The 21,291-nt window shown below is 41.2% G+C and overlaps 1 protein-coding gene and 1 long non-coding RNA gene across 15 annotated transcripts; both read right to left on the bottom strand.

The window, feature by feature from the left end:
- Positions 1 to 885: 885 nt before the first annotated feature.
- LOC116208377 (DNA repair protein XRCC4-like) lies at positions 886 to 3,183 on the bottom strand. 14 transcript variants are annotated; one of them, XR_004157053.1, is made up of 5 exons: positions 2,919 to 3,182; positions 2,680 to 2,812; positions 2,391 to 2,493; positions 2,041 to 2,176; positions 886 to 1,384 (listed from the first exon to the last, which is right to left on the bottom strand). XR_004157053.1 is itself a non-coding variant. In XM_031541769.1 (5 exons), the coding sequence occupies exons 1-5, from the start codon at positions 3,067 to 3,069 to the stop codon at positions 1,369 to 1,371; spliced, it is 525 nt and encodes a 174-aa protein (XP_031397629.1). In that variant the 5' UTR covers positions 3,070 to 3,183; the 3' UTR covers positions 886 to 1,368. The 14 variants fall into 14 exon arrangements, 5 of the variants coding, with proteins under 5 accessions (XP_031397629.1, XP_031397630.1, XP_031397627.1 ...); XM_031541769.1 differs by having other exon boundaries at positions 2,041 to 2,162; positions 2,919 to 3,183; XM_031541770.1 differs by having other exon boundaries at positions 886 to 2,176.
- Positions 3,184 to 12,777: 9,594 nt separating this feature from the next.
- LOC116206909 lies at positions 12,778 to 15,072 on the bottom strand. The gene is made up of 2 exons (XR_004156817.1): positions 14,648 to 15,072; positions 12,778 to 14,532 (listed from the first exon to the last, which is right to left on the bottom strand). It is a non-coding gene; the product is annotated as an uncharacterized LOC116206909 (long non-coding RNA).
- Between the last annotated feature and the right edge of the window lie 6,219 nt (positions 15,073 to 21,291).

The following is a 21,291-nucleotide window of genomic DNA, read 5'->3' as shown; positions in this document are numbered from 1 at the left end:
CCTCCCCGAAGCTGCCCATAGAGGAACATGATTGATGATATGGGTTGGTTATCAAGCCATGCTATCAGGTCCTCATGAAGCTAAGCACCACATGATCCGATGCAGGCATCTCCTTTCAAGTCCAATATTTGTCCATGGTGTACATTTCTGAGTTCCTGTCTCTCGCAGTGGAGCTGACTGCATGTGATTATGATTCCAGGAACATATTCACGACAATACCTTCTGTTTCGCTGAACCGTTTCAACTGATCAAGCAGGATGTTGGATCAGTCTCGTGTGAGCACTACAACAGAGGGAAGGACCTTTGCCAGGACAGGGTTGACACAGCTGGGGACAGCTAATTCGACTACTGAGTCCTTTTAACTCAGTAACATCTCGGCCTTGCTCATCACGGAGGGTCTGGAGGTGAAGCAGCAGGCCCAGTGCAACAGCACTCGATCCTTCATCCTTTCTAATGATGAGTTTAGCAAGCTCACAGCAAGGACAAGTTGGGCGTGAATGGATGAAAATGATCTCTCTCCTCTCCATCCTTTACAAGCTGCAGCGAAGATTATCATTCTAAAAAATGAAAAATGGAGAAGATTAGTTGGACTACGTCCGAAGATCAAGTTTACATCTCTAGAGAAGGAAAGGGCAATGAGAAGAAGAAGATGATGAAGACAAACCGTCATGAAAAAGATAGAGATCACTGCATGAAATTCTTAGACCTTACCATCCATCCAAAAGTAAAGTTGACATGGGAAGTTAATAGAAGAATAAGGAAATGACCATAAAAGCTTCCCTGAAGCAGTTAGATGTGTCAAAGTTATTGCAAATTAACATAAATCGCCACCGAATAAAACTTTAGAAAATTTACCATAGTAGTCAAATTTTGCAATTTCAGGACAATCATAAAATAAGTCCTTTCATAATCCAAAATTTCCATTTCTACTGCTAATGGACGCCAGGCCATGTTGTACAATCAACAACCTTAGATATGTGCAATTACAAAAATGAGGTATCTACAAGAAAAGGCCATCAGCACAATGACAAAATGAGGTATCTACAAAAAAACACCATCAGCAATGTGAAAGAACAAGTCTCTGTACATATAAGGGAAAGAAAGCTTGTTCCGCCTAAGCAAAAGCAGTCTTGGTCTATAGAACTATTCATTTCAATGCAATCCTCTTCCGACCACGGGATTTACCCTTCTGGACATCTTCTGATGTCCCAGTGCCGCTCTTTATGGTCTCTACCTCCCTGTCACTTCCCTCATCAAAAGGGTCCGTCTTTTCCGTGGATTCCTCGTTTTCTTCTGGTGATTTCCCACCTTTACCACCTGCCTTGACAAGTTGCTCCTGGAGCTCCCTTAGTTTCCCTTTCTTCTAATTTAAGACACTAAGGAACTACATCATAAACAAGACCAAAATCAATTTCGCGACTGAGATGTAATACTAAAGGTTGCTCATTATATTCACGTGCAATTCATCAAGTGCTCCAATCATATGCCAACAAAAAGTTAGACGGTCTTCGTCATGTACCATAAGTTCAGTCGTGGATTATCAGTGAATTATAACATAACCAGAACCAGATTGGACAATAAAAACCCAACATTATCAATTTGATTTGGCTTTGGTTAACCCAACAAACAGAATTTTCAAGCCCTTCCTCTCATCTTAGTTTCTTTTTCTTTCTTCCTTTTTTCTTTTCTCCTCAACACAGAGAAGATATAATCAATTCATCATGTAGAAAACATGAGTTACAGCCATAAGGTAAACGTAATTCTTTAGACATTTTCTCTTGATCAAGTTTAAGAATTATGGAAACTAATTGCCCTTTCACATTTAACTAACTTTCAGGCTGAATAATTACATAGTTATTAGAGTGAAAAACTGCAAGAAGCACATAGTTTTAATAGTAAAAGATAAACATTACTCATGAGGGTCTAATTTATCTCTAAGAGTGCGTAATTATCAGAAGCCATATCCATCAGAAGAACAAAAAGCACCTTTGCTTGGATATATTACCTATTCCCATGATAAAAGAGGAAAGAAGAAAACACCTTTGCATAGATTGCAGACACAAACTCTGTCTTCTCATTGCTGAAACGTTCACTCTGTGCCAGGCATTCTCAGTTTCCACTTTTAACCTCTCAAATGATTTAGTTTTTCTGACAACTTCTTCCTCTTAATAGATAACTATCAAATAAGAAGTCAAGAGTTTCATTGTAGTGTGAACCAGTTAAGCTATAGTTTTACTTTTTAGTCATTTTATCTTTGATCCCAGTGGGTCAAATGATACTTCAAACCAGAGGAGATAGTTTGTGAAACTAACGGCTTATTTCTTCTCCAAGCAGCCATATAAAATATTATACTAATAATGTTTAACCAATTATAATCTTAGGAGGCTTACACTGAGCCTTATGTTTGCATCCATAAGAAAGTTCAAGATTCCTGAATTGGTCTGTTGAGGATTGGGTGAAGGTTGGCATTTCCATCGCCATTCCAGCTTTGTCCTTTCCTTAGGTCCATGATAATTGCAAAACTCGATAGATCAGGCAGATAAACATCAATGTCATCTAATAAAAGGGGACCACAGGTAGAACCACAGATACAAAGATTGGAAACAGAAAGTATTCCAGCAAAATTAAATAGAATTTTTGGGGGGATGACGCCGGAGAAAAGCACATACTCTTGTCTACCTGTTTTCGGCGTCGGTGAACTTGTAAACAGAACCGGGCTGCTGAAACCCTAAGTACCGCTCAGCCAATTCAATGTAATCTGCCTCTGGCTGGTCCCACTGAGCCGCTCGTTCCCTCACTTCTTCCTCCGATGCTGTAAAACCCAGACGCGAAACCGCGAAGGGTCGAAACTTGGAGACAAAAATTTTCAAGATTCATGAGGAGATTCAATCGAACAGGCGAGTAGGATGAAATTTGACCTTTGCAGACCCAAGAGTCGGGGTCGTTCGTGATGGAGAGGTCGAAGTGGGTGTCGTACCATGTGGCCTTGATGAAAATCGGCTCGATCTCATCGGGCTCGGTAGGATTTGGGAGCTCGAGCTTCAAGCACGAATGCCTCGGCGACTCCATTACTTTACTGTTGGCTTACTTCAGTGAAAGTGCGCTCTGAAGGAGAGAGAGGGATTCCTTCTTTCCTTCTTTCCTTCTCTTCCCGCCTCCCCTTTTGTCCGATTTCCATTTCAATCAGAAATATTTTGTGCGAAATTAAGTTTAGTTTAATTTGATTTGGGGTGACGAAGGTAAAAGTAGTTGAAAAAGTATATGAGATAATTTGAAGAAGAAAATACAAAAAGTAATGATTATGTTGTTGAATTAAGAAAAAAAATATCGAAATTGAGGCAAAAGTGTTAAATAATTGAGACAATATAGTATTAAAAATTAATTGTAATATAGAATAAGAAAAAGTTCGAAAGATAATTTAAAGAAAAAGATAGAAAAAGTAATGATTTTGTAGTAGAATTGAAGGGAAGTTAAGTTAAATTTGATTTTGTAAACAAATATAGTAGTACGGTACACTAATGTTTTTGACCTTTTTCTTTTCTAACGAAACAACACCGCTTTTATAAATTTTACTAGACTGCAAAAAAATATCCTCTTGCTTATGTTTTCTTTTGATTTTCAGTATTATTGGGTTGGTCACCTCGCTGGCTGCTAGGGGTGTAAATGGTTTGGTCCGAGTGAGAATTTCAGGTTTTTTCGAGTTCAGATGTTTCGAGTCATATATGTTACGGGAGGAAACCCGCCCAATATCTATTGAGTATAATTAAACCCCCTTTTCAGTTCGAATTCCGGATAACTCAAATTTGCTACTTAAAAAGAAAATAAAAAAAAAGAGTGTATTTCTTATTCTAATTCCATACCAAGCTATTGTTTACTACTCTACCATGAATAAAAACACAATCAAATAAAATAGACACAAAGTACATCATATCTCATCAGATGAATACATGAAATAAAAAAACAAATGTTGCCTAGAACACCTCTGCTTCTTTTTTTTTTTTAATGGCTATATCCGATCGGTAGGAGCCCCATTGGATTGCGTTTATAGAACCCAAAACCTGAAGTGGAATCTGAAATCAAAGAACATAACCACCCAAATTAGAAACTTAATTTCAAGTGTCGTTTTTTCAGGTTTCAGATTTATTAGTTCTTACTTACAGCCTTACCGGCTACTATCACACCTCCATTAACCCTGATGTCCACAGGCTGCCTGCGAGGTCACTAGTCCCAATGATTCACCTCTCCTTTTCTTCTTAACGATCTCTCTTTAATATCGGGAGTGGGGCCTCGCCAACAACCTCGATAAGTGCCAAGGGTTTTTGGGGCCTTTTGTTTGTAATTCACATTTTATTAGTTTATAATCTTATCATAGTTACTTTTCAAGTTTTTTGATGATGTGATGAAGCCATGTGAATAAATTCATGGAAAATCAAACAACATGAAAGATTTAACACTAAAATGAAAGTTAGTGATTTATGGTTAAAAAACAAAATAATTCGTGATATATCCGAGACAAAAATAAAAATTCATGATTTTAGATAATTTACACTTGTGTTTTACTACTTAATTTATCTACGTAGGGTTTCATTCTCATCCCCCGTCTACAATAACTAACCATGAGCCGAGTTTCCTCTTCCATGCTCCAGCAATGAGGGATTAACTGACCACTTGGTTTTACTTGCATTGAGTTCCACACTCGGGACTTGACTGGACTTAACATGATGCGCACTTTTGACTGCCTTCATAGTAAAATCGGTAAAGACCCGTGCGTTGCACCGATTTGTAAGAAAATTAATTAAGTTCCATATGTTTTGAGAAGGTGTGTAATTTTTTGATATAGTTTTTCTTTCTTCAAATAAGCTTTTAATGATTTTTCACACAATAACTAATGTAAACTGCAGTTTGCTCCCTAACTACTGGGCCTAGTTGCACATTACCATATAACCTTAAAAAAGTTGCACTATTCCCCCTAACCTACTTAAGATTGAGCATTGTGCATCCTCAATCTTATTTCTCGCCAATTTTAAGTGATGATTAGTTACAGCCAGTAAGGTGGATAACCTTGTGTTTCATCGAAATAAAATTAGGACAGTTCTAATGTCAATTGTAAAATAAGCCCATTTTAAATTGATGATTAATTGAAATAGACTTTTTATACTTCACTAAAAAAATATTAAAATAGAAAGTGGGTAGTGTGGGTGAGAAGAATCACCCCACTCACTAACAAATAAAGAAATTATTAAATAAAAAGATGTTGGTAATTTTAAGTGGACGAACTTTACATGCAATATAGGAGTTCGAAGTTCATGAATTTGCCATCGCCAAGTCAAAGCTCAAGTGATCTCAATTAACTTTGTGTTTTCTTGAAAATAAAATTAAAATACTTTTAACGTCACACAAATAGAAAGGGATTAAATTAAAAAATATACATAAAGGGGGTTAAATTAATTAATGTTAGGCTTAAAATTGATTTATTATACTTAAAACAGAAAATTATGAAAAAAATATTGAAAATTCAAAAAAAAATAAGAAAGTGGTGCCAGTGGGGAAAATCGCCCCACTTGCCTCTTGTGGTCCCATAGGGACCTGAAGTTACATTGATTTGGTGTGGTGTGAGTTCATATGAGCGCGCTAAAACATAATATTTTGATACTATGTAAAATATGTTAGTGCTTGTCCACACCCCATTTTGGCCCATCGGCTCCAACAGAAGGCAGCATTGGCCACTCTAACTACAACCCGACAAGCGCGACAGAACAAGGTACAGAAGAGCTTGGGCTACTATTCACAGACGGGCCAACACGGGCAAACACATAGTCACGAGATAGAGACTACAGAAGAGAAGCTAGGGCCACCAGAGGGTAGCAGCAAGCAACCGGAAGGAGCAGACAAGCAGCAAACCTCGGGATAACAGAAGCCGACACGACAATACTATTCATCGTCGGATCACCGAAGTATTAAAAGGTATCCAATATGGGACTCTAAAAATCCCTCTTGCTGCCAAAATAACCAATGTCATCTCCGAGCGCATTTCAGAAACCTTTTGCTTAAGCCGGGACACCCCCGAATGTTCGTAGATACCTTCTTGAAGAGACTCCCGGGACACTCGCTTCACAGACAAATAAACGGCGCCCGAAAACAGACCTGCACACATCCAAGGGTCACCGGGACCAAGAAACAGGTTTCAGACTGCTTTTCGGAACTCATCTTGGTCCCCCCGAGTGGATCTCGACCCGGGAAAAAGGGACTATTTCCACACAAAAACATAGCTGGAGACCTTTTTAACGAATATTCGGGGGACAGAATCTGTACCGACCAATCCCAAGAACCTCAAGAACCGGGAAAATAAACCATGATCGCATTGCACAAGTCATTTAGGTTTCCTTAATACCGTTCCGACGGAAAAAGAGCCCCTTTCAAATGGAATCTCGCGTTTGGAGTTTGTTTTGCGAAATGTTAATACTCGAGCTTGGCACCACCTACTCCGTAAAACCCCTAGGGCCTGAGAAATCATTTCGCCTCGAACCAAGCAAATCATCAAGGTCTCCCGAGTAGCATTAAAGTGGTCTCAAACGTACCCCGGCAAACTTTTAGGATCCATTTTCGACAAACCGAGATCGCAACGGTCTCCGAACACATCAGAATACTCGAGAAACACAGAGAAAACTACGATTGCGGATTCCTATGACGTCTCTGGTTCCTGATCTTCAGCTAAGGTCGGCGAGTCAACTGTTCTGCTCAATGCACAAAACACATCGACGCGAGCGGTACAGCATGCAGAGCCCCGAATAGGTGACAGAAATAGTTAACTTCGCTTAGATCATCCAAACGAATCGAAATCGGCTTTCGAATCCTCGAGCCACCTGAGCATTTCCTTATACGAAGCATGGCAATATTGAGCTCATTAAAATCGTATTCGCGCGTACATTGACAATTCGTCGTTCAAGCGAGCCACGGAGATCAAACGCGCAACCAATCAAGCCTCGAGCTTCTCCTGGCTTTCTTCCTAGCCGAGTGGGACCCATGAGCTACCTAATCTAGCCAAGCCAAGCCCCAAGCCACAAGCCACAAGCCATGGCTCTCCTCTAGAATGAAGCCAAATAAGCCTCCACCACTCAATTTCAAAATATCTCTTACACCCATCACTTATCTCCTTCTATCTATTAACTCCCATCAACCTTCCACTCACTTTCCCTTCCCTAATTCATCTTAAAAATTCGGATGCCCCCTGATACTCCCACTAATTGTACTTAATTTCACTTAATTTGCCTTATTATGTCACCTTTATAAGCTTATTGGATCATTAACTTAATCACAACTCTTATTGCCATCTCTCTCTAAACTTTCTCACTCTAAAACACTCTCAAACACCTCCTCATTTCCAGAAATCGTCTAGCCCTTCCTCAGCCCGGAACAAGGTCGTTTTTTGCCTGAAAACTCAACTGTTTTTCGGCAACCGCCACCCGACCTAAGCCAACTTCAACCAAACTTCATATCCCACATGTATTCGATCCCCCGAATCCATTTCCGAGCTTAGTTTTTACATTTGAAGCCTCTAGCCTTGCGGATCAAACCAGCACAGAATCAGGTTTCCTTGAGGTTCCGGGGTTCTAGTCAGCTCTTCCTCGATCTCACGACCAAGGCGAGTCGTGCCATCACCTTCTAGGGGTTCCTCACGACCCTCACTCTCTCCCATGACAAGGTATTCACGTGCTGAGAGCCGTTCAACCAAGCAAGACCTCATTTTTCTTCCATTTTCCTTACCGGGTTTTCTTTGGACTTACCGGTTCTTTCTTTAAGTTTTTGGGTTTGCTCGAGCCTCAAGATGCTTCTAGCTCTTCACGACCACCTCTAACAGTCCCTTGGGAGTGGAGAAAGCTAGTGCCAATTTCAAGCAACCATCCCGAGCTTCCCGTGCAAGCTGGTTTCTTCCCTGGTGCCAAAACAGTCCATCTCGGGTCCCTCACTGCCCGCTACTGTACAGCCTTTTTCCGAGCTTCTTCGAGCTTCAAAACCACCTCAAAACACGCCCCAAGGCATAGGTATAACTTTTCAACTCTTAGAGAAGTAGGTCTCTTTAGTTTCATCGCGTTTGTGGGGTGATAAGGCGATCCTTGACCAGTTATATGCATGTAATCGTTTAACGCGTTTCTATTTCGCTCACTATGCTCGTGTAGCGTTGTAATACGTGCAACATGACAGGAAAAGGCTAAAGTCGAGGCTTAGAAGACCATCCCAGTTGGGAAGGGCCAAGGAGGCCACTCGACTTTACCTCTTAAAAAGGTAGTCGAGAGCCTCTTTGGTTCTTTTGAGCCGAGTTTGGCCTCCTTTCCCTCAAGTTTAGTTGTTTCATGTTTTTTTTATATTTTTCCGCTTCCATGAGTCGGTGTCATTTTATCGATTCCATTAAATTTCATGTATGTGCATGCTTGAGTGTTTGTTTGCGTTTTCAAGAGCATGGCGGCATCGATTTTTTAAAATACGTGTCTTTATCGTGTTTGATGTTTTATGTATGCGAAGAATGGCTAAAATCGGGTGAGGAGACCACTCAAGACCCAAGCCGGGTCAAGGTGGCTCACAGCCTTTCCCTTGAGGAGTTGGCCGAGAGCTCCTTGACCTTAATCGGGTCAAGGGCGGCCTCCTTTCCCGGTCTAAAAGTTGGCCATCGGATTGATCATATTTGTATTTTCCATTTTGTCATTTGTTGCATGATAGATTGCATGCTAAGCACGTTAGTTTAAGTATTACGCATGGATTCGAGTATCGGAAACTACCTCGAGCCCTCAATGACCCGTTTTAGTTCCCGTGTCGCGAATCGATTCCGTTAACCCGTAACGCTCAAGGCTCAAGGCCACAATCACTGATAATTCCACATACGGGAAAATGGGATGCATCATTTGGCTAAATAAATCATTCGGCCTAAGATAAATCGCACGAACTGGCTAATAATTTGTAAGCGTGTCGATAGGTCACAAAACGTCGAAAATGCCCTTTTCAAACTCACAATTTTAAAAGCATCGAGACACTTAACGCGTGTAGCATGGGCATCTAAGGAACACTCGTACAACTTGACTCGAGTCAGGACCGGATTTGAGGCGGCTCGAGTCGGGGTGTACGAACCTTCCTTAGACCACTCCCAGGCAGAACGATCGTTTCTTGGTTCTTTCGGGGTTGGCATGACCCCGATGGATCCAAGGGATCGATCGGCACCGGCTACTGACTTTCAATAGTCCGTGTCACGTGATCTCAATTTTGCACGAGCACTTCAAACTTTTACTATCTAAGGACATAATTGTCTTTTCGTGAATCGCCGACATCTAAGGCGTTAGGATGATCGAAACACCCTATGTCATGGGTGGAGAAGGGCAGCCCACTTGGGTGCAAGTGTCATTTGCTTAAACCCTCTCTACCCGATTTGGGTGTTTCTGTCATTTCACCGTAGATTCGATAGTTAGAATTGTTATTTCTATTACAAAACATGTAAAACCGGATTAACCATTCATTTGACTTAACCGAATATTAGATAATGGTTAGGTGGAACCCTAGATTTCAAATCTTGAGTCAAAACACATATTTGGCATAATCAGTGAAACCGCAATGCCACTATACAAAACAATTTTTAATCGGTTCACACACGCATAGTCAACCTATAACTGCATTCTAGCACATTCTTCTATTTGCTTAGGATAGGAAAATAGCGTGCCAACTAACCTCGGTTAATAATTGGCTAAATCATGTAAACTTGACATAATTCACACCTTGTCTTTATATGTCTGTTTCGTCTGTTTTTATCTATTTTTATTAGTTTTTATCAGTTTTCTTCTATTTCCCGCTATTATTTGTTGATTTGTTGCGGTTCGAGTCCAAACCCGTAAGTTACGTATTACACGGGATCTAACGCCCCGAGCCGACGATCAGGGGGTCCAACACCCCCATGAACACCGAGAGCGTGCAACCCGAGTGCGGAATGGGGTCTAAGCCCGAGTCACCGTTCTGCAACGAGTAATGTCTATGTGGAAGACGACTAGGATCGGGCGTGTGAATCGCAGTTAGGCATCGCCTAGGAGCTCGACCGGTCCAACGGTCACCTTGAGAATCAATCGGCTCTCTCACTACCCGTTAGCTAGGTCAGAACTGACCCCGGGCTCCTCGAGCGTTGCCTTAATTTACTTATCAGTCATTCAAAACGCACAGTGAGCCAGAGCGGAATAATGGCCCAGCGCAAACCGATCGGTATCCATGTATTTTATTCAGTTATCTTCTGTAATTATTGAGAGTACATTATGAGGGCATTTATTTGTATATTTATACTTTTGTAAGGATCTCCGGTCGGCGTAAAAGAGGTCCGAGTGTCGAACCAGTCAGGTCGGTCTATTTCTACCGAGAGACAAGTAAGCCCAAGTACTCGCAGTCTCGGTTCGCGCAAGGAGTCGACCACCACGGTCCGACAAACTGTAACACTAGGATAGCGAACCGATTCCTCGACGCGCAAGTCTATTCTTCTTTCGGGTTCTTGGCCCGAAGTGATCATTTCACCGAATTTACGTTATCAAAACAGGCCAGTCAAGTGCAACCCTAAATCACACGGTAAATAAACAAAATGGCAAGCTTAGCAAGCTAGAGTATTGAAAGGGCGTGCAGGATATAGGCCCGCACGTAATAGATTGAACTCGGAATTTTTGGTTCTGCATGACCATTGCCTTAGCATACTAGGTGTACCTATACCCCTAAACCTGTGTAACTTACTGGCACTCGACTCTCGGGTTGTAAAATGGTAAGTGGCGACTCCTTCTCACGCGTGTCCGTCACTCATCTCTAGGAAGATGGACACTCTCAAGCCGTTAGGCGCGCATGCGGGCCCTGACGAGATGCAAATTTGGGTCCGCACAGTGCTATAAGCGATTGAGTTCACGTCTATTAGGGATATATATTTATAAATATGTGATATATTCATTTTTATTAGGAGTAGTCATAGGGCCAGTGCATTGCACATATTTACAATTTTCTAAGGCAATCAAATGGAAATTGTACAGCAAAACCATATTACTTTTTTTACGATTCAAACTTCCTCATGCTATTTCATTAACCATGATTAATTACATCAGATACCGTAGAGGTAATCTATGCAGTATCCGTGTCAATTTCCATTTGATTGCCTTAGTAAATTATACAAAGAGGGGGGGGGGGTGTTTGAAACCCAATCAATTAAGCAGGGGGGGGGGAGGGGGGGGTTTGAAACCCAATCAATTAAGCACACATTCTTCTAGCTCGAGAGAGGCCACCCAGTCAACATGCTATTTGCTAATCTTCTTACCCAATTGATCTGAACTGATGTGCAACCCCCTTTCATCTGTTTGTTATCTTTGACCACCCCAAAGATGCCCCATGATGCATTAGCTTATCCTCTTGTTAGATTGGAGAAAGCACTCACTTCATCAGTCTCCATTGTGACAGCCTTCCATTGCTTTTGTTTCACTAGTTGCATCCCTTCCTTGACTGCCATAATCCCTGCAACCACCACATTGCTAGCTTCTAATTGAGAAAGATAGCCATAGATAAAATTGTTAATTGTGTATAACCAATTTGATACACTTTCATACTTGTATCTATAATTTTGTACACAATTGCAGTATTAATACCAGTATACAACCTATGAATAGTAGGTTGGATTTCTCCCAAAAATCTCTTTATGGTATCAGAGCCCTAGATCGGGCATTCCATGTTTTTCTTCTTTCTCAGCCTACTGTGGCCGCTCCTCAGCCTTCAATCGGCCTTCAATCATCTTCTTTCAATCTTCAATTTGAAACTATCGATTTCTATGGTTGATTCAACTTCTACCATGACTAATTTCACCTCTGGAACAATCGTTTCATGTAAGCTGCAACCTCTACCTGCAACTGTTCCCACCATAAAAGTCAATCTCAATGGTAGTAACTATTTTTTTATGGCGGGGTATTATGAGTGCTCTTCTTGAAACATATGATCTACTTGGCTATGTTAAAGGTGATATTCCAGCACCTGAGAAGACAATCTCGAGGGATGGTGTTACAACCCCTAATCTAGCCTATCGACAATGGGTAATGAGGGAAAAATTTACCCTTACCTGTATTATGCTCACTGTGACAGAAGAGATTGTCTGCAACATTGTCAGGTTAAAGACCTCTCATGAAGCCTGGACTGCCCTCGAAACCATGTTCTTGGCCCAAGCCGCAGCTCAAATCGATTTTCTTTAACATCAGTGGCATGATTTACAAAAGGAGGGTAACACGGTGTTGAAATATATCAACTCTCTGCGTCAATTAGCAACACGATTTGCTCAGATTGGAAAACCAAAAACCTTTGAGCAAATAAATCACGCCATTGTGACCGATCTAGGGACTGACTGGGAGCTACTCGTTCTTGCTCTATCTTCGTCCTTCACTACTGTCAGCACCCCGTTGTGGTCCACCGGCTCCAAGAGAGGGCAAAATCGTCATTTCGTCGCCCATCAAAGGGAAGTATTTTGATTAATTGTCCAAGCATTCACGGCTTTTAAACTAAGGGGCGTTTATTTATTATTTAACTTTAATTTGATATTTTTCAGAAAAAATACTCTATGGATGTTCTCAGGTCTTACGCGAGTTAAATTTGAATTCAAAATTTGGAACAAAACTCGATGCGAAAAAATATTTTTCTGCATAATATCGATCACTGAATATTCCTGAACACAACGGTGTTTTCATATTATTTTTCGGATGTCCGTTCAAAAAGACGAGAAATTCGAAAGTAATTGAGCAATTACAATCAACGTGTGTCAGAAGTTCAATATTGATTTTCTCGAGATTCGGTCTCCATGGATACAAATTGAAATCCTCAAAGAGTGGACTATTTCTCGAATTTTGAAATTTCGAAATTTTGATCCCGAAAACGTCAACGGATCCTAAGAAATTGAATTTAGTGAAAAATGCTCGCACGAGTAAAAAAATATTGATGATGATAATAAAACAAACGAAAAGAAGGAAATAATAAAGTGGGTTCACATGTTTGACCGCTACTTTCTTCTTTTTGCGTTGCCTTTCCTCTTTTCTTCCTACCCGCCCTTCCCTTTTCTTTTTCTTTCTCCTTTCGCTTTCTCTGCAACCCTCTTCTGCTTTCTTTCCTTTTCCATTTCAGCCTGTCTTCTGCAACGTAAAAAGCCATCTTTCTTCCTCCTTTCCTCCTCTCTGTCAACCCTTTTCGGTTCTTTCGGCCGCTACCTCCCATGCAAGCCCTATTTCTGTGATTCAATCTGATCAGATTCTCTTTTTTGCTTTTTCCCAGCCCGAGCCTTTCAGCTCAGCTCTGACCGATCTCTCTCGCTCTGAAACAAACTGAACAGTAAGGGAAAAATGAAAAAAAAAAAAAAAACAGGGAGAACAGACGGGGACAAGAGGATTCCCCCAGCTGACACCGGAATCTCCCTCAGCTCGGGCACGTGATTCGCCCTCAGCTCAAACCAACCGGATTTCTCCCAGCTCACACTCCCTCTCTTGACCAGCTCACTCCCTCAGGGGAATAACATGACTCCCTCAGCTGGGCTCTCTCCAAACTTCACCTCGAGCTCTCACTCTCATCTTCGGGACAACTCTCATTTTTCACTCTCAGGTCCATTCCCATTCTCTTCCCATCCTCTCTCTCTCTCTCTCTCTCTCTCTCTCTCTCTCTCTCTCTCTCTCTCTCTCTCGCATTCCCTCAATCTCTCTCATTCTGGACATCTCACGACCAGCCATATCCATCCTAACCAGCTAGCTAAACATGACGATCCCTTCTTCTTCCACGGGCTTTCAGTTGCTGCTTGGGGTGGGGTCACTTGGTCGAGACCAGCACCATCACCATTATGACCTTCCCCCTCTCAGCCACCTCCTCTCTTTCCTCACGTCCATAGCCTCTTCTTGAATCACCACCACCAGCACCCTTGGGTCCTTCTCCTCTTCATCACCTCCCTTGCTGCTTTTATTTGCTGCTGTGCTTCTTCACATTGCTGCCCAAACTCTCGCTCCCATGCTGGTGCCCGTTGCCGTCGAGTTGATGATCGCCTCCGAAGCTAAGTCTCCTCCATCTCTACGTCGATCTCCGTGTCTCTTAACTGATTTTTCTGCTCTGATACGCTTTTTTTTTGCTGGCCTTCATCCATGACCTCGAATCACACCATTTCTCATCATGATAATGATAAACCGTACGTAATATGGAATAAAGTGCATGAAAACGTCTGAAGATACAAACTTGCATACAAAACGGCACAAAATCACCTTATCACCCCACGACAACCAAGTATCGAAGATCTAGCTTCCCTAAGTCGTAGAGGGGTTATAACTAGCCTCGAAATACGAGGAAAGAGTCGGAGAAGTGGCAAGAGGGTCGCTAGACCCGGCTGGAAAGAAAGTGCAGAGAGCACCCAAAAGCAAGCAACAGCGGCAGCCAAGAAGAAAGTGGGTCGGCATGGTGGCTCGGGCTCCTCCGACTCCTAAGGGGGCTTCTTGAAGTGTTCGTGACTAGCTCGTGGCGTGCACACGACTGGTTTCAACCGGAAATGCAAAGAGAAACTGGTAAAAACTAGAATAAACCTGATAAGAAGAAAGGGATGAAACACTGGTTGTGCAAGGTTGATCGGCTCTCGACTCGTGACCACCTTGTCATGGGGAGAGTGAGGATCATGAGGGGACCCTTAGAACATGTGGGCATGACTCGCCATGGTTGTGGGAACGAATGACACGTCTAGGACCCAGGATGAACCCAAGAGGCACGGTTCCGCACTGTTTCTATTGTCTGCTGAAACGATGTGCTGGAGGCCTCAAATGCTAAAACTAACTCCGGAAATGGATTTAGAAGGTCGAAAACATGGGGGGTCTAAAGTTTGGTCAAGTTTGGTTCGGGTTGAGTGGCGGTCGCCGGAAAACGGTTGAGTTTTCGGGCGAAATGGCCTTGTAACCGGGCTGAGATAGGGTTGTGCGATTTTCTGGTATTTGCTGAGGCTAAGGGGGCTTGGGAGGATATCCTAGAGTGAGAGAGCTTGAGAGAGAGTGGATGGTGAGTTGTCATTAACTTAATGATGAAATGGACTTATAAAGTCTAGCTTAATGAAGCAATTAGGGAAAGCCAAGTGTGATTAGAGGGTGCTTAGGGGGCTGCCGAAATTTTAAATGGGGTTAGGGAGGGGAAATAGTCATCCCAAGTTGATGGGAGTTGATGGATGGAAGAGTGAAGTTGATGGGTGTAAGAGATATTTTGAAAATTAAGTGGATGTGGCTCATTTTACTTGCCTCTAGAGGAGAGCCATGGCTTGCGGCTTGGCTTAGCTCAGCATGGCTTGGCTAGCTCAAGGGTCCCACTTGACTAGGAAGAAAGTCAGAAGAAGCTCGAGGCTCGATTGTTCGCGCGCTCGATTTCCGTGGCTTGCTTGAACGAAGAATTATTAATGTACGCGCGAACACTGTTTTAATGAGTCTAATATTGACATGCTTCATGTAAGTGAATGTTCGGGTGGCCTGGGGACTCACAAGGTGGTTTTGCTCTGTTTGGATGATCGAAGCGAAGTTGTCCGTTTCTGTTGCATGTTCGCGCCTCTGCGTGCTGTATTGCTCGTGTCGACGTGCTTCGTGCTTTGGGCAGAACGGTTGACTCACCGACCTCGGTTGGAGATCGATAATTGGAGATGTCCTAGGAATCCGCAAACAGGGTTCTCTCAGTGCTTTCCCAGTTGTTTGATGTGTTCGGAAACCACTGCGATCTCCGTTTGTCGAAAACAAGTCCCGAAAGTTTGCCAGGAGGCGTTCGTGACCATTGAAACGTCACTCGAGAGACCAGTATGGTTTGCTTGGTTCGAGCCGAAATGATTTCCCTGGCCCTAGGGGTTGTTGGGAGTGGGTGGTGTAGAGTTCGGACATCAACATTTTCTTGAATGAGCACTAAGGGCAAGATTCCGTGTGAAAAGTGTCATTTTGCTACCGGAATGGTACTTGGAAAACCTAAATGGATTGTGCAATGCGATCAGGATTTATCTACAAAGCCCTTGAGGTCCTTGGAATTGATTAGCGCAGATTTCATGTGCTGACGATTCGTTAAAAGGGTTTTCGGCTATGTTTCTGTGCAGAAAGGGCCTCTTTTTCCGGGTCGGGACCCACTCGGGAGATCATGATGAGTCCCGAAACACAGTTTAAAACCTGTTCCCTAGTCCTGGTGACCCTCAGGTGTGTGCAGACCTGTTTTCGGGTGTTGTTTATTTGTCTGTGAAGCGGACGTCCCGGGAGCCTTGTTAGGAAGGTGTCTATGAACATTCGAGGGCGCCCCGGCTTAAGCAAAAGATCTCTTAAATGCGCTCGGAGGTGCCATTGGTCATTTTGGTACCAAGAGGGATTTTTAGAGTCCTATATCGGATACCTTCTGAAGTTTCGGTGATCCGGTGATGAATAGTGCCACAGTGTCGACTTCTACTATCCCGAGGTTTGTTGTCTGTCTGCCTCCTCTCATTGCCCTCTGTACCTTCCTGGTGGCCCCTGCCTTTCTTCTGTAGTTCATGTCCCCGTGCCTGTGTGTTTGCCTCTATTGATCCGACTGTAAATAGTGACCCGAGCTTTTATTGTGTTCTCCTATCGCGCTTATGAGGCCGTGGTCAGAATCGCTGTTGGCATTTTCTGTTGGAATCGGTGGGCCAAAATGAGATGCTAACAGATACTACAACGAAGACTAGTTCAGCAAAAGATGAACAATAGACCATACTATTAGCCATTAAGGAATACCCTTGTCAACCACCATCAAATATAAACCGCTTGTAATCCCATAAAATAAACTAGTATATATACTCAAAGAGGTTTGCAATAACTTATGGAAAGAAAACTCGTGAAACGTAACCTGCAAAATCTGAAATACCTCTCGACGACTCATCCTCTATAATTCAATACTTGATAGTGCTCCAAGCATACAAAACACCATGGTCGAATTTTGTTCACTTACCAATCCCTTTACTATGCAATATTTATGCAAATATTAACAAGCTAAGTCCCATGCGTATTCGTTAGCTGAAGCATAAATTATTAACAAGCATATCTAAGTCACTCCATTTGTTCTTCTAACAAATCCAAAGCATAAATAACTCACGTACTTAACGAGCATGGATTTTAAAAAAATCCTAGCAAAATCTCCACAATTATAAAAAATTTCTCGGGGATTAAGCATCTACTTAAGTTACAAGATCTCCTAACCTATGCTCTGATATCAAAATTGTCATGACCCGAAATTTTCGCTGAATTTTCCCTAGATTTTCTCGATATCCATTATCACATAACTATTCATATAAAAACATAATTCCCATAAACTCACATATATATAATCAATCTAGCAATCTCTATATGTATATACATACTTCTCAAGAGATTACTTTTTTCTCACTCACATAAGTAATTTAACTAAACAAAAATTTGGGATCGTAACATATTCAAATTTATTCTATACAAAAAGAATTTCTATCAAATAACTAAGGTCCATACTTAGTCCTCCAAACTGATCCCCGATATCAAAAGAGTTCTCCTGTGCTGCTAGTCTAGCTCCTAGCTCATCGACAATTCTCAAAGAATAGTTCATTGGCTCGAGTCTTCAGAATTTAGATATTCGGTCTCCTCGATCCCTCGTTTCAAGTCTGAGATGAAAATAAATCCCATGAAACTTCCTCAAATTGCTTAACCTTCAAACCTATAACCAAAACCACCGAGAAAGAGAGGTTGGAAAGGAAACAGGTGACCGCAGTGTCGGATTTTCAGGGACATGCACGAAGATTCTTCTGCTTCTGCAGGTTCCTCCCACTTCCTCCTATTCTCTCTCTCTCTATTTTTGCTCTGTTTCTTCTTCTTCTGTCGAAGAACGCAGCCCCCCAGCCCAAAACAAAACAAGAAAAAGGAAAGAAAGAAGTCAATGGCGGTGGAATCTCGGGGAAAAATGAGGGGAAGAATCTTGGGCCACGTGGGGTCCTTTGCAACCTCTTTTCTTTTCTTTTCTTTTTTTCAGCCACATAAACGTGATATATAATATACATACCTAAGTATATGTATGTATATATGTATGTATATGTTTATGTATGCAAGTTTGAAAAAATAAAAGTATGTCGGGTATCACACTCCCTAACCCCTTGTCCAACATCGACTGCAGGTTTCTGTTATATAATTTTGTTATTAGTACTATTACTGTTGTTATTATTATAATATGTAAAACGATTTTGGTTGGAATTTGACCAGAATGGGCAAAGTGTCTTTTTTCTAGTGAGGTTGGAGGCTAACGTGTAACTTTTTAAAAGTCATGGGGCAAATGTTGCTTATTCCCAAAGGTTAGGGGGAAACTTTTTTTCCTCTTGTGTAAATTATTTCTCCGTTCACTTAAATTATAAGATACTTATTATTTCATGTAGTGTATCTTATGTTTGTGTAAATTCAAGAAAATCACTATTTTCCTTCTTTTGTTACAAATGAGATCCATGGCCTATAATAGAAATAGGGGAGAAGAAGATCTAGTTAATCCAACATATATTGATTCCAAGTTGAGAATGTTGGCACTGCACAGAACCCTCACAATTAAACCATTTCAATTGGTGTCTGATAACCAATAAAGGTTGATTCGAATAATTCGATACTTGTTTTCCTTATGCAAGGTCTCAGAGAAGAGTCTTGTGAATGGAGAAAATCCTTGGTTGAGAGAGTTTTACCCTTAATGAATTGACCTGATTCGAACTAGATTAGTTAGACTCCATTAACTAAATTTCCGAATATCAGAGTACATAACAAAGAAAAAAGAAAAGAAAAAATTGATTCCTGATATCATTGAGTGGGTCTCATACCGTGACTACTCGGTGACGGTGGCTTGCTTCAACCCCCCATTCTTTACTTCAAAGACTTTATGGAAATAAGCTGTCCCATAAAAATCCCCCTTGTCTCATCCCTGGAAAAGACTGAATAATCTTCCCAGTCTTCATAAGAATCAAGCGAAAACTCACCTAAGCATACACCATTTAAGGATATGATAATGCTGGGTTGAATAGCCTCCAGAAGGGAGAGAAGAATAATTAATTAAAAATGTTACAAAATAGAGGTGCAGCCGGATACTATCTAACTAGGAATGAAGAAGATTTAGATTCTATTCTCACCGGTGGGAATCATCGTGCTCCTTCAATTCCTTTCCTTTGTCATTAAACTCATGTCATCAGTTGTGCTCCTTCAATTCCTTTCCCTTATCATTAAACTCATGTCATCAGCTGCAAACCAAAAGAAGGAAAAAAAATCAAAAAGTAAAAAAAAAAATAGACAAAAGTTAGAACCGTTGGACACGGAAAACGAATGCCATGCAATAGACGGCACGAAGACTAGAATTGCGTTTGTTGGAAGGCAGATGCAGAAATTTCATGGATTTTTTTTAATTATAAGAGACGACCGTAAACTTTATATAACAAAATAAAAATGTTAATGCCTAATGAAAGAGCACAAATAATCTCATAATGAGTATCAAATATGAAATCTCGTGGTTATCAAGCAAAAACATGAGACATTGCACGACATCCTCTTTGATAAATTTCACGGACTTAGACCTCGTATGTTTGACAGATTCATTTGTTGTCTTGTGACGACGGCTATGACACTATGAATTTGAAATTTCTATGTAAATATATCTGTTACTTTCTTTGTTATTTCATTTAATTAAGGGGTTTTTACCTAAAATGCCCCATGGTTTGTCCATTTTGTCAAATCTATCATATGCTTTTTTTTTGTCAAATCTATCCCATGGTTTACTTTTTGCATCAAATCTATCCCGACGTTATCTTTTCCGTTAACATCTAACGGCCGTGCTGACGTGCCACGTGGAGAGATAGTGGGCCACACTTGCCACGTAGGCGCCAGGTCAGCACGGCCGTTAGATGTCGACGGAAAAGATAACGCCGGGATAGATTTGATGCAAAAAGTAAACCATGGGATAGATTTGACCAAAAAAAAAGTATAGGATAGATTTGACAAAACGGACAAATCATGGGCCATTTTAGGTAAATACCCCTTTAATTAATGGATTATATACTTCCATGCATGCTTAACATGGCAAGGGCACAGAAACTAAATCGATACTAAACTGCCTGATTCAGGTCAAGAGCAAATGTTATTGAACTGAACATTCTTCTTCACGAATAGCCATAAATCGTCGTTAGCCATCATCTTCATTAGTGGAAAATAAATCGATTATATACATCAATCTAACAGTTAAAAAGAATACTCAGTTAGGAGTAAGTTCTATACGCATCTTCTGCAGTTTTATAAAATGATGGGGCTCAACGTCATGTGCACGACTTGCTAATGTGGCCTCCTAATATTATTATTAAATTTATAAAATTAATAAAACTAAAACATTCGAAGAAAAAATTGCCGAGTTCGGAACCCGATTTTCTCTCGTACATTGAATGCATGCATTGACCCGCATTATTCTCCTATTGGATAGTGAGAGTAACGGCATTCAATATGTAGGCTATGAGAGAAAAACAAGTATCCTGTCGTCAATCCATATTTATGAATTTTTTTTTTCGGTTACAAGTGAGGAGGCCCATAAGCCTAGTACATTGAAATAGAAATCTTAAATATCTAATAAAGGGGCACGAGTAGTCCCACTGAGTATCGAACCTGAGATCTCTTGGTCACCAGGCGAGAAGTGCAACACTGTGCTATTCATTCTCTTCATCCATATTTATGAATTTTGATGGTGCCTAATGTCATGTCATTGAGGAGAAAGGATGTGGGTCTATTAACACTATCACTTGGTGACGGTGGCTGCTTGAACCCCCCATTCTCTACTTCAAAGACTTGATGGAAATAAGCATTTCCGTAACAATCCCACCTTGCCTCATCCCCGGAAAATACGGAAGAATGATCGACATTACATCCCTACATACACTTCACTGAAACTGTTGTTCAGCTGAAATAAGCGTTATTTTCCCTCTCTTTGTTTTTTTTTCTTATTGAGCTGCGTGCGGATCAACAGATTTCTTCACGGATATGATATAGTTATAAAGCAAGACCGTTGAGGTTGATGAAAAATTGAATATATGAATTAAGCAAAGTTTAACTCGGGTGTAGAACTTAAGGATGATGAGAGTAAATATTTAATGAGTGTTACTCAATCACTTGACTGTGTACAATTAGAATCCTTAAAAGTGAGAAACTGGCCCCTGTAGTAGACCCACAATTTCGTACTTAGAAGCGTTTTGTTGGTTGTTACTCATCCACGCTCAAACAATATTTTTCCATGATAATGCCA

This window comes from Punica granatum, chromosome 5 (assembly GCF_007655135.1).
Source record: "Punica granatum isolate Tunisia-2019 chromosome 5, ASM765513v2, whole genome shotgun sequence".
In the NCBI taxonomy this organism is placed as follows: domain Eukaryota; kingdom Viridiplantae; phylum Streptophyta; class Magnoliopsida; order Myrtales; family Lythraceae; genus Punica; species Punica granatum.
The sequence above is the reverse complement of the archived record's forward strand: the minus strand, read 5'-3'. Positions and strand labels throughout refer to the sequence as shown.

Bases quoted from the DNA above. Each gene is read 5' to 3' on its own strand.
- LOC116208377 (XM_031541767.1), bottom strand. From the start codon at position 3,069: ATGGAGTCGCCGAGGCATTCGTGCTTGAAGCTCGAGCTCCCAAATCCT. The intron at 2,494-2,679 runs GTAGACAAGAGT...ACCTAAGGAAAG, and splicing joins TTCACCGACGCCGAAAACAG to GACAAAGCTGGAATGGCGAT. The intron at 2,163-2,390 runs GTAAGCCTCCTA...ATCTATTAAGAG, and splicing joins ATGCAAACATAAGGCTCAGT to GAAGAAGTTGTCAGAAAAAC.